This window comes from Dipodomys merriami, unplaced genomic scaffold (genome assembly GCF_024711535.1).
Source record: "Dipodomys merriami isolate MVZ:Mamm:240054 unplaced genomic scaffold, mDipMer1.0.p SCAF_27, whole genome shotgun sequence".
Taxonomy (NCBI): Eukaryota; Metazoa; Chordata; class Mammalia; order Rodentia; family Heteromyidae; genus Dipodomys; species Dipodomys merriami.
The window spans coordinates 13,347,535-13,360,934 of NW_027204159.1; the positions used below are offsets into that span (position 1 = coordinate 13,347,535).

The 13,400-nt window shown below is 37.9% G+C and overlaps 1 protein-coding gene across 5 annotated transcripts in view; it reads left to right on the forward strand.

The window, feature by feature from the left end:
* Rbm27 (RNA binding motif protein 27) overlaps positions 1–13,400 on the forward strand; it is a 72,601-nt gene that overhangs the window by 30,605 nt on the left and 28,596 nt on the right. For 2 of the 5 annotated variants that reach the window (XM_070036307.1, XM_070036308.1), the window contains exons 7-9: positions 1,871–2,170; positions 4,368–4,502; positions 11,636–11,800. In XM_070036307.1, coding sequence (XP_069892408.1) covers positions 1,871–2,170; positions 4,368–4,502; positions 11,636–11,800 — 600 coding nt within the window. The remainder of the gene's footprint in view (positions 1–1,870; positions 2,171–4,367; positions 4,503–11,635; positions 11,801–13,400) is intronic. The other 3 variants (XM_070036310.1, XM_070036311.1, XM_070036309.1) reach the window with 2 other exon arrangements.

Sequence of the window (13,400 nt, forward strand, 5' to 3'; positions counted from 1 at the left end):
GAGAAAAGAATGGAGAGGCATATTCTTAGTTACTTGTTTGATTTACTGTTTAGTCTTGTCAAAAGAATGTTTGATTCTTTGTGTGTGTGTGCACGTGACGTGTGTGTGCGTATGTGTGTGTGTGTGTGTGTGTGTGTGTGTGTGTGTGTGTGTTACTGTTTCTTAAAGTACTATAAAGCTGAGCACCAGTGGCTCACACTGTAATCCTAGCTACTCAAGGGACTAACTGGAGGATTGCATTTTTAAGCCAGCTGAGGTAAAAATAGTTGAGATTTTAGTTAAGTTTGGCTTAGAGGTATGGCTGAAGTGATGAGTATCACTGAGAATGAACAACAGTCCTTAAGTACAATGTCCAATACTGGCAAAACAAAAAATCTTAACATAGCCTGGTGCTTGTGTCTCACACCTGAAATCCTAGCTACTCAGAGGCTGAGATCTAAGGATCGCAGTTCAAAGCCAGCCTAGGCAGGAAAGGCCACGAGACTCTAATCTCCAATTAACCACTAGAAAACTGGAAGTGGTGCTGTGGCTCCAAGTGGTAGAGTGCTAGCCTTGAGCAAAAGAGTTCAAGGATAGCACCTAGGCCCTGAGTTCAAGCCCCACAACTGACTCCCTGCTCTCATCCCCCCCAAAAGATCTAGCACTCACAACACTATGAATGTACCTGAAATATTGTAGATACTGGATTAAAACTGTCTTTATGTAGTGTGTTTAAGTACTGAGAATCTAAGCATTTTTAACCTGCAGGTTTGATGTGCTGACTTTGCATTTGAATGAATCAGTATGTGTGTTTTGACTTTTTACTTTGGAAATAAATGACAAAAAAGCATGTATACACACACACAGACACACACATTATGACAAATATAACTCCTAGTATACCCATAACCTTGTTTCAGCAGTTTCTAACTCATAGGCAATGTTTTTTCTTATTTTAGCCGAAATAGGGTTTGAACTCAGGGCCTCATGGTTGCTAGGCAAGAATTTGACCAATTGCCTTACTATCTCAGCCTCTTTAAAAACATTTTTACTTTAACCTTTGATTTTAAGCAAATCATAGCTGTCATAACTTTTATGTTTCGTAGTGCTAGGAATCAAAATGTAGGTTTCACCCTGTAAGGCAAGCACTTCAATATTAAACTTAAGTCCCAGTCCCTCATTTCTTTTTTTTTTTTTTTGGTCGGTAGTGGGACTTGAACTCTGGGCCTGGGCGCTGTCCCTCAGCTCTTCAGCTCAAGGCGAGCGCTCTACCACTTGAGCTACAGCGCCACTTCCGGTTTTCTGGTGGTTTATTGGAGATAGGAGTCTCACGGTCTCTCCTGCCCGGGTTGGCTTTGAACCGCGATCCTCAGATCTCAGCCTCCTGAGTAGCTAGGATTACAGGCGTGAGCCACCAGCGCCCGGCCCCTCATTTCTTTTCTGTAACTATAGAATGCTTATGGTCTTACCTTTTATTTTTAAATAATGAATTAAGTCCTGTTGTAATTCCAGTGTTAACTTATTACTCTAGTTCCCTAGCTAAGTTTTCTTTCCTAAGGCCAACTTAACTTTTTGTTTTTTGTGTATCTTTCTTTTTTCTTTTCTTTTCTTTCTTTGAACTCAAGGCCTGGGTACTGTCCCTGAGCTTCTTTTTCTCGAGGCTAGCACTCTACCACTTGAGCCACAGTGCTACCTCCAGCTTTTTATATGGTACTGAGGAATTGAACCCAGGGCTTCATGCATGCTAGGCAAGTACTCTAGCACTAAGCCACATTGCTAGTCTTTTTGTGTATCTTTCTAAACACACTGCATATGTACAGAGTTGTAAATTAGAATAGTGGATTTTTCTGTTCTAAGTAGATAAAAAGATTTCTTTCTTTTATTCTTACAGAAAGAGGATTCTGTGTGCTTGGTGACCTTTGTCAGTTTGATCATGGAAATGATCCTCTAGTTGTTGATGAAGTTGCTCTGCCAAGTATGATTCCTTTCCCACCCCCTCCTCCTGGGCTTCCTCCTCCACCACCTCCTGGAATGTTAATGCCTCCAATGCCAGGCCCTGGCCCAGGCCCTGGTCCTGGGCCTGGTCCTGGCCCAGGCCCAGGCCCAGGCCCAGGTCCTGGCCACAATATGAGACTTCCTGTTCCTCAAGGACATGGTCAGCCTCCACCTTCTGTTGTGCTTCCCATACCAAGTAAGTGTATGTTGGTTGAATCTTTGGTGATGAATTCTTTTTAGAAGAATCTTGTCTCTTTTGAATAGTAACTCTCTAAAGTGTTTGGAAAACAGTAGAGGAATTTGGGACATATTCTCATAATTAAGATGTTCTTTCTTTTTGACATGTACTGTGTATAGTGTTATTTATAGTACCTCCAGTATAAATTTTGTCTGTAGTAGTTTATGCTATATTTAGTTGGTAGCATTTTAAGATGTCAGAGTAAGAATATACCTGTAGTAGTTTAATGAAATTTCCCAGTGTTTAAAGAAAAATCCCTTCAAAAATATTGAAGCCAGGCGTGGTAATTCATACCTATTATCCTAGTTAGTGGAGAATATGAGAATAGGAAGATGGCAGTTTGAGGCTAGCACAAACAAAAAGTTCAATCATTAACAGGGCAAGGTAATTTGTACCTTTCAGCCTAGCTAGCTACAGTGGGAAGCCTAAAATAGAATGCAGTCCAGGTGTAGGCCTGAACAAAAAGTGAGATCCTGTTTTAAAATAACCAGTGCAAAAAATGGCTGGAGGAATGGCTCATTGGCAGAGCACCTCCCTACCAAGTGTAAGGCTCTAAGTTCAAACCCCAAGGATCTGAGTCCAAACCCCAGTAATTTCAAAAACAACAAAATGTACTAAAATAGCATTATATTAGGATTTATGTATTAAGCAGAAAGTAGGAAGAAATAAAAAAGGGAAAAAGGAGCATTTATTTGACGCCCAGGAGATGGGAACACAGAGAGAGAGAGAGAGAGAGAGAGAGAGAGCCTTTTTTTTTTTCCTTTTTTCCCCCTTGTGGTATGGAATTGAGAATTGCACCCAGGACCTTGAGCTTGTGACACAAACACCAATTGAGTTATGCCCTCAATCTATATTGTATAAACAATGTAATTGTGACACTCAAGCAGAGATTTTCCTTCTCTAGATAAAGTTTTGGGGTGTTCGCCCCCCCCAGCGTATTGGGGCTTAAACTCAGGATTTGGGCACTGTCTCTGAGCTTCTTTTGCTCAAGGCTAGCACTGTACCATTTGAGCCATAGCACCACTTCTGGCTTTTTCTGTTTATGTGGTACTGAGGAATTACACCCAGGGTTTCATGCATGCTAGTAAGCACTCTACCACTAAGCCATATTCCCAGCCCAAGAAGTATTTTGTATAGAGAAATTTTTACAATGGAAGATAGGAACATATTTTTGTATGAAAGTTATGCCCAAGAATGTAATTTTCTTTATATTTTATTATGATTTTTTTTTTTTTGGTTGGTCATTTTTTTTTTTTTTTTTTTTTGGTGGTCTCAGCACCACATAAGCAGAAAAAGCCAGAAATGGCGCTGTGGCTCAAGTGGTAGAGTGCTAGCCTTGAGCTGAAGAGCTGAGGGACAGTGTGCAGGCCCAGAGTTTAGGCCCCACGACTGGCAAAGAAAAGTGGGGGAGTGGCATTGTGGCTCAAGTGGTAGAGCGCTCACCTTGAGCTGAAGAGCTGAGGGACAGCAACCAGGCCCAGAGTTCAAGCCCCACGACCGACCAAAAAAAAAAAAAAAAATGTTTCATGGACTTATGGGCGGGGCTCTAGGTGAGAGCCATTAGCTCCTAGCCTTGCTATCAGGCCTTGTAAATAGCCTTGCTATTTACATTTCCATTTCTGCATTGTTATTTTTCATATTTTTTACCTGATCAGGTAGACACTGAGTATGTTTGAATTTATGAAGAAATAGAAATTTGCTCTCACTTCAGAGATAGCCAGTTCTGCTTTTTTCACTCTTAATTTTGCCTCTTGTAGAACTAAGAATGTTAATTTATTATTTCAACTCACAGTGTTGAAACTTGTATATCTCAATACCTTATTTCTATGCAAAGCCCCTATAGAACTTAATTTTTTTTGGTCAGTATTAGAGATTGAACTCCAGGGCCTTAAGCATGCTAGGCAAGTAGTCTGCCACTTGAGCTATACCTAGCCCTTTTGCTTGTATTTTGATTTTGAGATAATGATGCTGGAGAGCAAGTCTTGAGCTTGTGATCCCTCTGCTTCTGCCTCTTGACTATAGCTAAGATTACAGGTGTGCACCATATGCTTATTAGCTCCAAGTAGATCTTTTAAGTATGGATATCTAAATTACTAGGTTATTATTTTTATAAGGAAACACTTACTCTGTTCCTCTTACTTTCTGTAATGTGTAGGGCCGCCCATATCACAGTCAAACTTGATAAACAGCCGAGACCAGCCTGGGACAAGCTCAGTGCCCAATCTTGCACCAGTTGGAGCAAGACTACCTCCTCCTCTACCCCAGAACCTCCTTTACACAGTATCAGAACGTAAGTAAATGCTTGCCTCAAAATTGCCAGGGTGTAGAAAAACCTGGCTTTGCCATACCAGTTTTACCCTTTGAAAATTAATTTCTGTTATTGAGTGTGATCTTTGTATCCACAGAGCAATTTACTATGTGGTTATAAAGCCATATTTTACTTTTGTGTGATAGAAGAAAGAAAGGCGAAGGCTTCTGTTTTGGAGGAGTCTCCTCTGTTGCAGACTTTCTCCTAAAGGAAATTTTTTTGAAGCTTCTGGATTAATTTCTAAAACTTCTGGCCTGTCTTCCAAGGGTTATTCAAAAGGGTTATTCCAAGGGTTATATATTACAAAATATGCTTAGTAATTATTTAACTTCCATGTTGAAGGTAAAAAGCATCATTTATTTTATTTTTTAATTTTTTATTGTAAAGATACTATACAGAGGGTTACAGTTACATGAGTAAGGTAATGAGTACACTTCCTATTGAGCATTGTTACCCCCTCCATTGTTTTCCCCTTACCATCCCTTCCCTCCCTACCTTCCCCAAGGTTCTTTTTTTTTTTTTTGATTGTGATTAAGTGATTACATAATTTCCTGAATTTCACAGTATTGTGGAATATTGATGTTCATTTAAAGTCACAAGTTCATTCTAACTTTCCTGGAGCAATTGTCTATCACAGTCTATAACATATAACGGTGTTCACATGTTATACACCATACATGTGATCAGCAGCATGGGGATATTTAGTAGTGGTTCGACCAGATGAGTGGGAGTTCTTTGTTTCTTAAGTTAAAAGGCATCATTTAAATTGTAACATTTAGGCTATATAACAATAATATATAGCCTAATAATGCTTTTCTTGACTCTTAATTTCCTTTCTCCAAAAATATTTCTTAAAAAGTAGTTGGTTGTTAAAAAAAAAGATAGCAGATTATGAGACTTTTCTCTGCAGAACCATTTCACTTTGTTTTGTACATAACAGTTTGTTTTGCCTCCTACACTTCTCTGCATCTCTTTCATGTTAATAGAGGCAACTAAGCAAACTAGTTGAGCCCAGGTTAAAAATTCTGATCCCATTACTAATTCCTTCACAAGGACTTTATGACCTTGAAGATTCATTTTCTTAAAATGATAGTAAAAATGTTACTTCATAAGGTTCTTTTGAAGAATAAATTAACTTGCATTTTGAAGTCATGATAGAAAGCATCTAAAAAGTGTCTGGCATTTCATAAGCTAATATCTCATTTATGAGATATTATTGTAGTTATTCTTTTCTCTTCCAATTTTAATCTCTGCAATCAAGCCATCTTCTCCTTAAATCTCTACCTTCCCCAGTCCTTATCAGTGGAAATAAGACCCACCAGATCATCTAGAATCCAAACCTTTACACAATTGATTTATTTTTTTTTTCCTTGTGTATGCTGGCGCTGTTGGGGGTTGGAGCTTAAGGCTTTTAGAATGCTAGACATGCTCTCTCTGAGCTGTACTCATAGCCCTGCTTAGGTTTTCTAAATAACTAATTAAAAATCCTTTCTCTTTTTCTTTGAAATTATTCTCTGTACTTCTTCTATAACCTTTGTCCTCATCTACCATTGAATTAGCTTACATTTGGCTAATGGCTACAACTTTCTTGGTGCTCTCCCACATAATGCTACTAAACTTAATTTTTTGAGTCCCCACGCCCATGCACATGCACGCAAGTGCAGATTTATTCTTCTCAACCCCGGTTCTCTCATGGTACTAGGATTTGAACTCAGGGCCTTGTCTTGGTAGGTACGTATTCTACAACTTGATCTATACTCTTTCTTTCTAGACATTATTTCCTTTTGAACCATAACTGGCTTTGAACTTGGATTCTCCAACTTGATGAGCAAGTGTTTTAGCACTTGTGCTAATGACCCCAGTTCTGCTTGTTTAGTTATTTTCTAAAATAGGATCTCATATTTATGCCCAGACCAGCATGGACCATGATCTTTCTGTATTTTTATGCTTCCTTGGTAGCTGGGATAGCAGGTGTGGCTACTATGCTCAAGTGTTACTGGTGAGTTGGTGGTCTCATGAACTGTTGCTCTTCTCTGCTTCCAACCATTATCCATCTGATCTCTGCCTTCCAATAGCTAGGTTTACAGATAGGAGCCCCTGCTTCTGGCTTGCCACTCTTTCATTGATAATTTCCTTTTTTTTTTTTTTTCTTCTTTTACACTACTTCTAAATATGCTCCTTTTCGGATCAGACCAATTATACTCTGTCTGTGTTGCTGTTGTAACTTAGCTTTGTTTTTCCTTCTTCACTACTGCCCATATGCTTTCTCTTTCAAGGCCCAATCTTCTAAATACTTGAGGAACATTATTGCTGTGTTCTAAACTCATATAACCAAATGATTTATAATGATGTTAAACACATGGGTATTCATATATGTATTCATATGGGTATTCATATATGTATCCACAGATATATGAATATGTACATGTATTTATGTATGTTTATGTATACATTTATATCTGATTTTAAGTATGTGAATCTTAGGTTCAGCTGACCTTCTTTAGAACAGAAATGTTAAGTATTCTTGTTTCATGTTTAACAGCTCAATCCTCAGGTGAATGTTTTTCATGGTGTATGTTTATTCTGTTGATAGTCTTATATTTTAAAGAAAATATTAAATATGCATAAAATACAGTATAATGAACTCAAATGTGCCCATTTTAATGATGTTCCATGTAACCATTCTTCAGCCCCAACAATTACCAGCTTGTGGTCAGTCTTTCGTCTCTTTCTACTTGAGTTAGCTGTTAATATTATTTCTCAATGTCCTTTGGACTTACAAATATGAACAATTGGATTATTTATCTCAGAGTCTGTTGTAGATAGTACATTTTTTTTTTTTGTACTGTTAAGTGTACTATTGTGAGTCATGATAACTATTCCTTTTTTGTTGTTATTGTGGGGCTTGAACTTAAGGCCTGGGTGCTGTCCCTGAGCTCAAGGCTATGCTCTGCCATGTTGACCCACAGCACCACTTCCGGTTTTCTGGCGGTTAAATTGGAGATAAAGAGTCTCATGGGCTGGGAATGTGGCTTAGTGGTAGAGTGCTTGACTAGCATGCATGAAGCACTGGGTTTGATTCCTCAGTACCACATAAGCAGAAAAAGCCAGAAGTAATGCTGTGGCTCAAGTGGTAGAGTGCTAGCCTTGAACAAAAGAAGTACAGGGACAGTGCCCAGGCCCTGAGTTCAAGCCCCAAGACTGGCCAAAAAAAAAAAAAAATCCCATGGATTTTCCTGCTTGGGCTGGCTTTGAACTGCAGTCCTCAAGATCTCAGCCTTCTGAGTAGCTAGGATTACATATGTGAGCCACTGGCACCTGGCTCCATTTTGTTTTAAATTACCATTTCTATATTGTTCAAATTTAATATTGAAACTCCCTCTTTAAGCAGTTTGGTTTTAATTTCTTAAAAATCTGAGAGTTACACCTTATTTCATTTAATAAATTAACAATATTCATTAATTTGTCAAGTATTTATTGAGTGTACACTGTGTCAGTCATTGTGCTGGACAATAGGGAGCTAATGAATGAGCTGTCAGACTGCATATGGCAGGAAGTCCATGATTCTCCTACCTTTAAAAAGGAAGAATATTTTGTAGAGTATCAGTAAGTTCCTCTTAGAATTTAGAAATTGCAAACATTGTTTTAGAGAATGGTGATACTTGTAACACAAGTTTGGGGACAAATAACATCAACTGCTTCTTTTGTCATGGTCAGGACTGTATAGGAAAGTAGCTAGAATCTTTTCAAATTTAGAAAGAAAAGATAAAGTCTCAGAATAAAGGGTAATTTTTAATATTTGGTTTTATGATACACTATTTCCCCCCATTTTTATTCCATGATCAGTAAAACATGATAACTTCCCATTGACATTATTACTACCTTATAGTTTTATATGCTCTGTCGATGTTTTTATATAGAATTGTTTGACAACTGTATATTTAGAAAATTATAGAATAAATGCATTTGACATTTCCCAGTTTTATGCAAACAAATTGTGAATTTTCATCATTTCTTAAAAACCTAAAAATTGATTCTAAAATATATAGAGAAATTTGAAAACATAGGAGTATAGCAAACTAAACACTAAACAAAAAATGTTGGAAGGTTTAGTATAGTTTGTTTTAAAATTTTTATATCTTTCAATTCAGGTAATTTTAAGATAGCTTAAAAAAAATCCTGTCTTTGAGACAGAAGCAGAACCCTTAAAATTGTTCAAGGTTTTTTGAGACATATAAATTACAACTTTGCTTTCATTGTAATAATTTAACAAGTTGGAAGATTTTAAATTGTGAATGTTTTATTGCCATTAAAATTGTTTTCAAAAAAGAATCTATTAAGTGGTATACATTAAGTGGTATATATTAAGTGGTATATATTAAGTGGTAAATGAAATCTGGAGTTTGAGAGGTAAGGATATGCTTAGTGCTAGGTACTGGGAATATGCAGACAGAACAGCAGTGCTTCATTCTGTAAGAATTAAAAAATCTAATGATGTAGAAGAAACTTGTTTTAGAAAACTAAGAACTAATTACAGCATGTTTTTTACTAGTGGGAAGAGTGCTTCAGGTACACAATTAACAAAGAAACTAATAATTTAACCTGGGCATGTAGTTTTCACCTGCACTTGAAAAGTTGAAGCTGAAGCAGGGAGGACCCAGATTTTAGGTGAGCCTGGACAACATAGCAACATCATGCAACTCTGTCTCAAAAGAAAATCAACCAACCAACCACCATTCAACCTACCACCCAACAGTCATAACAAAGTGACTAGTAATGTAAAAAAATAAAGCATTCACTTAGACTGTTTTGGAAGAGTATAGTTGAACAGTAAAACAATAAGAAAGTTAGATAAGATATATGTGCTTCCCAGTAATCCCATTTAAAAGCTAATATGAAAAGGTATAATTTAGAAAAACTCATGGGGTTTGTTGTTGTTGGGTCAAAACATCAAAGATCCTTTGAATGTGACTTAAATAATGAGGTATAATTGAAATTATTTTGCAAGACAGCGATATCATATGTCTGTTAACCAATCATCTTGGGTTGGGAATGTTGCTCTGGGTGTGATGGTTACTGAAGTACATTTTATCCAGTTTCAAAGTCATCAATTTAGTGTACTTCGGAAATCTCTATTCCAGCTACAACCCCCTCCCCCCCCCTCCCCCAGCCCAAAGACCAAAGAACCACATGATCTTTTGTGTGTGAGTGTGTCAATTCTGGGGCTTGAGCTCAGGGCCTGGGCACTGTTCCTGAGCTTTTTTGCTCAAGACTAGTGCTCTTATCACTTGAGCCACAGCTTCCCTTCAGGCTTTTTGGTAGTTAACTAGAGAAAATAGTCTAAGGTACTTTGCTGCTCATGCTGGCTTTGAATCAGCATCCTTAGATCTCAGCATCTGAGTAACTTGGATTACAGACATGAGCTAACAGTGCCCAGCCCAACACATAATTATTTTAAAAAGTCTCCTTTTCTGCCTTATACCTGATTTGATGACTGGCTTTCTTTGAAACAGACTAGAAATACTGGATATGCCAAAAAGTAATAGAAGTATATAAATACTGCATTCTGTAGATTGTGTCTTAGGTTGAGAGTAATTGTTTATTTTTTAGCTTGAATCCACATAATCTTTATTGTTCAGAAAACTTTTCCAATTATTAGCCACATAAAAATTACTAAAACACTTTTTCTGTGAGATTTGCTCATTTACTTCTGTGGGATACATCATACTTGTTTATGTGGACAATGGACTTTATGAATAGAAAGTGAATTGGTGTCTAATTTAGTCCTTGTGTATTATCTAGAGTCTTTCATCCCTTGTGATTCATGTTGCATTAGTTGTTATGTTGCCCATTTCAATATGAATCTTCACCATTTGACATTGAGCAAACTAGCCTTTTAGTTTCTGTTTACTTTGAGACAGTTATTGATTTGATATACTTGGTACATTCTGTAGGATATCATAAATTTAAAGTAGTCCCATGGGCTGATATTGTACTTCCATTTTTCTCCTGAGCTTTCTACTTCATTCTCCTTATCCATCATTCTTCACAAGGATTTTCTGCCATGGACCATGCTTAAACTATTTTCAGGTCACTGATAAGCTAAATTGTTTTTGCAGTATAATGGCTGAATCTTTATTCTCACCACAAAACAGTAATCCAAGTGATTGCTTTTGTGTCTTGTCCTATTAAGGTACATTAAAAATCTTTAGGGATTTTAAAACTTAACATTGTATCATGTGCTAAAAAAATTCTAAATTCCCTCTGTCATGTGTTGTAGTGAATGGCTGATTTTGGATATAAAGAAAGATATATGTCTCACACAAGGTTGTCAGGAGTTAAAAAACTATTGAATAGCTGATCAAGGGATGGCTTTGTTCCTTGATACTTTGTATTTTTCTAACCCTCTTCTGCAGAATTTGGTATCATTGTGTCTATATTCTTGTATTAGTAATAAAAAGAAACCCTTAGTGTATTTTCTTTCAAAACATATTTCTTAATATCTGTGTAATTTCATATATCCAGTGCTGCTCTATTTAGATTTTGTCCTTTTTGTTTGTTTTTTGCTATTGATCTGCTCACAGGGACAACACATTTTAAGTTCTTGTTTTTTTTTTTTTTTTCTTTTGACTATTTCATATTCTCTGTGAGGGCATAGTTGATGTGCTTTCTTTCTTATTTCTTGATTTTTGTTTTTCTGGTCCCAAATGTGGGAGCCCCATGTATTGTGTGGTTGCATGTGTCAGCCTTTGTGTCTAGCTCAGAGGACACTAAATTCTGTGTGAATAATAGCTAAGGGTTCCTTCCTCTAATTGGATATTGTTGATTGTTCAGCTTTGGATAAAGTCAGTACACAGTTGTTCTATTTCACATTGTAAGAGGTGGAAATTACACAGTGCTAGCTCATTCTTACTTTTTTAATACCTTGATGCAGTCTGGCCAGTTGCATGTCTAAACCTCTGAGTTAGAAAGAATCTCAGTGTCATCTTTCTCAGTTACTACTTCTGTGCATGTCATTTCTTTGTTCTTGGCTCAAAGTCTAAGGAACTAGCTTATTGTCTAAGAGAAGCTTGTGACTCTCAATCCTAGTTGCCCTCCTATTCTTTCCTCTGTAGGACAGCCCATGTACTCTCGTGAACATGGTGCTGCTGCATCTGAGCGACTTCAGTTGGGGACACCGCCTCCTCTGTTGGCAGCTCGTTTGGTGCCACCTCGCAACCTCATGGGATCCTCCATTGGGTATCATACCTCAGTCTCCAGCCCCACCCCTCTGGTCCCAGGTAAGCTTTGCTATAGATGGCCATCCACCTCACTGATCTTGCATTATAAGCTGGTCAGCCTAAGAAGTTGACCTGGCATTTTCACCTGCTGCCACATATTCCCATTAAAGCTCATAGGTAGTTTTAGTTTCTATTCTTCTGCTTTGGTTCTTCTGCTTTGGTTCGTCCCTTGTGGCTGCTGTATGATTAGGCCTCCTGTGTGTCTGTCATCTCTAGTGTCCTCTATATTTACTTTCAGTGCCTCGGTAACAAAGTCACACATAGTTCCTTGAGCTAGTTTCTAATCAGGTAGGTAGGAAGATAATATCTACTTGAGTGTTTCCTAATTAATTAGTTATATATTAGAAGAAAAACGAGGTTAATTTTTCTTTGACATAAAACACAAACATCTGGTTTGGATTTTGGATAAACAAGCCCCCCATACCTCCTGTGGTATAGATGTAATGTGTGTAATATAGTGATTCTTGAAAACTCTTTCCTCCTATTGGCCTGTGTAATTTGAAAATTGGTGGTGTGCTTTGTTAGTGTGTTAGGAGATTCTTACTTTTCCTTAGAGACATTTTATACTTTGACTTTAGATTTCGCTTCATCATTATTAACTGAAGGACTTTTTTTGAAACAGTGTCTTCCTATGTAGCTTAGGCTACTGTCCTGCTACCTCAGCCTCCTGAGTGATGGGATTATAGGCTTGTGCCACCACAACCTGACTTTGCATGGCTTTTGCTTGCTCAGTCGACATTCTACCAGTTTAGATAATGTTCTAGTCTTGCTTTTTTATCAGTTATTCTGGAGATGGAGTCTTGAAAACTTCTCTGACTGGCTGGCTTTGAACTGCAGGATGATACTTGTGAGCCATTGGTACCCAACTAACTGTGGGAACTTTTTATGTTATAGTACCTAATTATAACTTAAAACTTTTTTTTTTTGGTTCCGGTCGTGGGGCCTGAACTCTGGGCTTGGGCGCTGTCCCTCAGCTCTTCAGCTCAAGGCTAGCGCTCTACCACTTGAGCCACAACGCCACTTCCGGCTTTCTTCTTTTTGCTTATGTGGTGCTGAGGAATCGAACCCAGGGCTTCAGGCATGCAAGGCAAGCGCTCTACCACTGAGCCACCTTCCCAGCCCCTAACTTAAAACTTTTTATGCCAGGTGCTGCTGGTTCACATTTGCAATCCTAGCTGCTGAGGTTGCTGAGATCTGACGATCAAGGTTCAAAGCCATCCTGGGCAGGAAAGTTCATGAGATTCTTCTCTCTGAATAAACTATACCCCCAAAAGCTGGAAGTAGAGCTGTGACCTAAGTAGTAGAATGCTAGCCTTGAGCAAATGACACAGGAAGATAGCACTGAGGCCCTACGTTCAAGCCCCAGAACTGGCAAAACAAAACAAACAAAAACCCCAAACTTTTTATTACATTATGCTGATTGTTTTTTCTTTTAAAGGAATCAACTGGTGCCAGTACTCAAGCCTGTAATCCTAGCTACTTAGTAGCCTGAAGTCAGATGCTTGTACTTGCAGTTCAAATTTATTCAGCGCAGGCAGGAAAGTTTTTGAGATTCTTATCTTCAGTTACCCATCAAAAAGCCTGAATTGGAGCTGTGGCT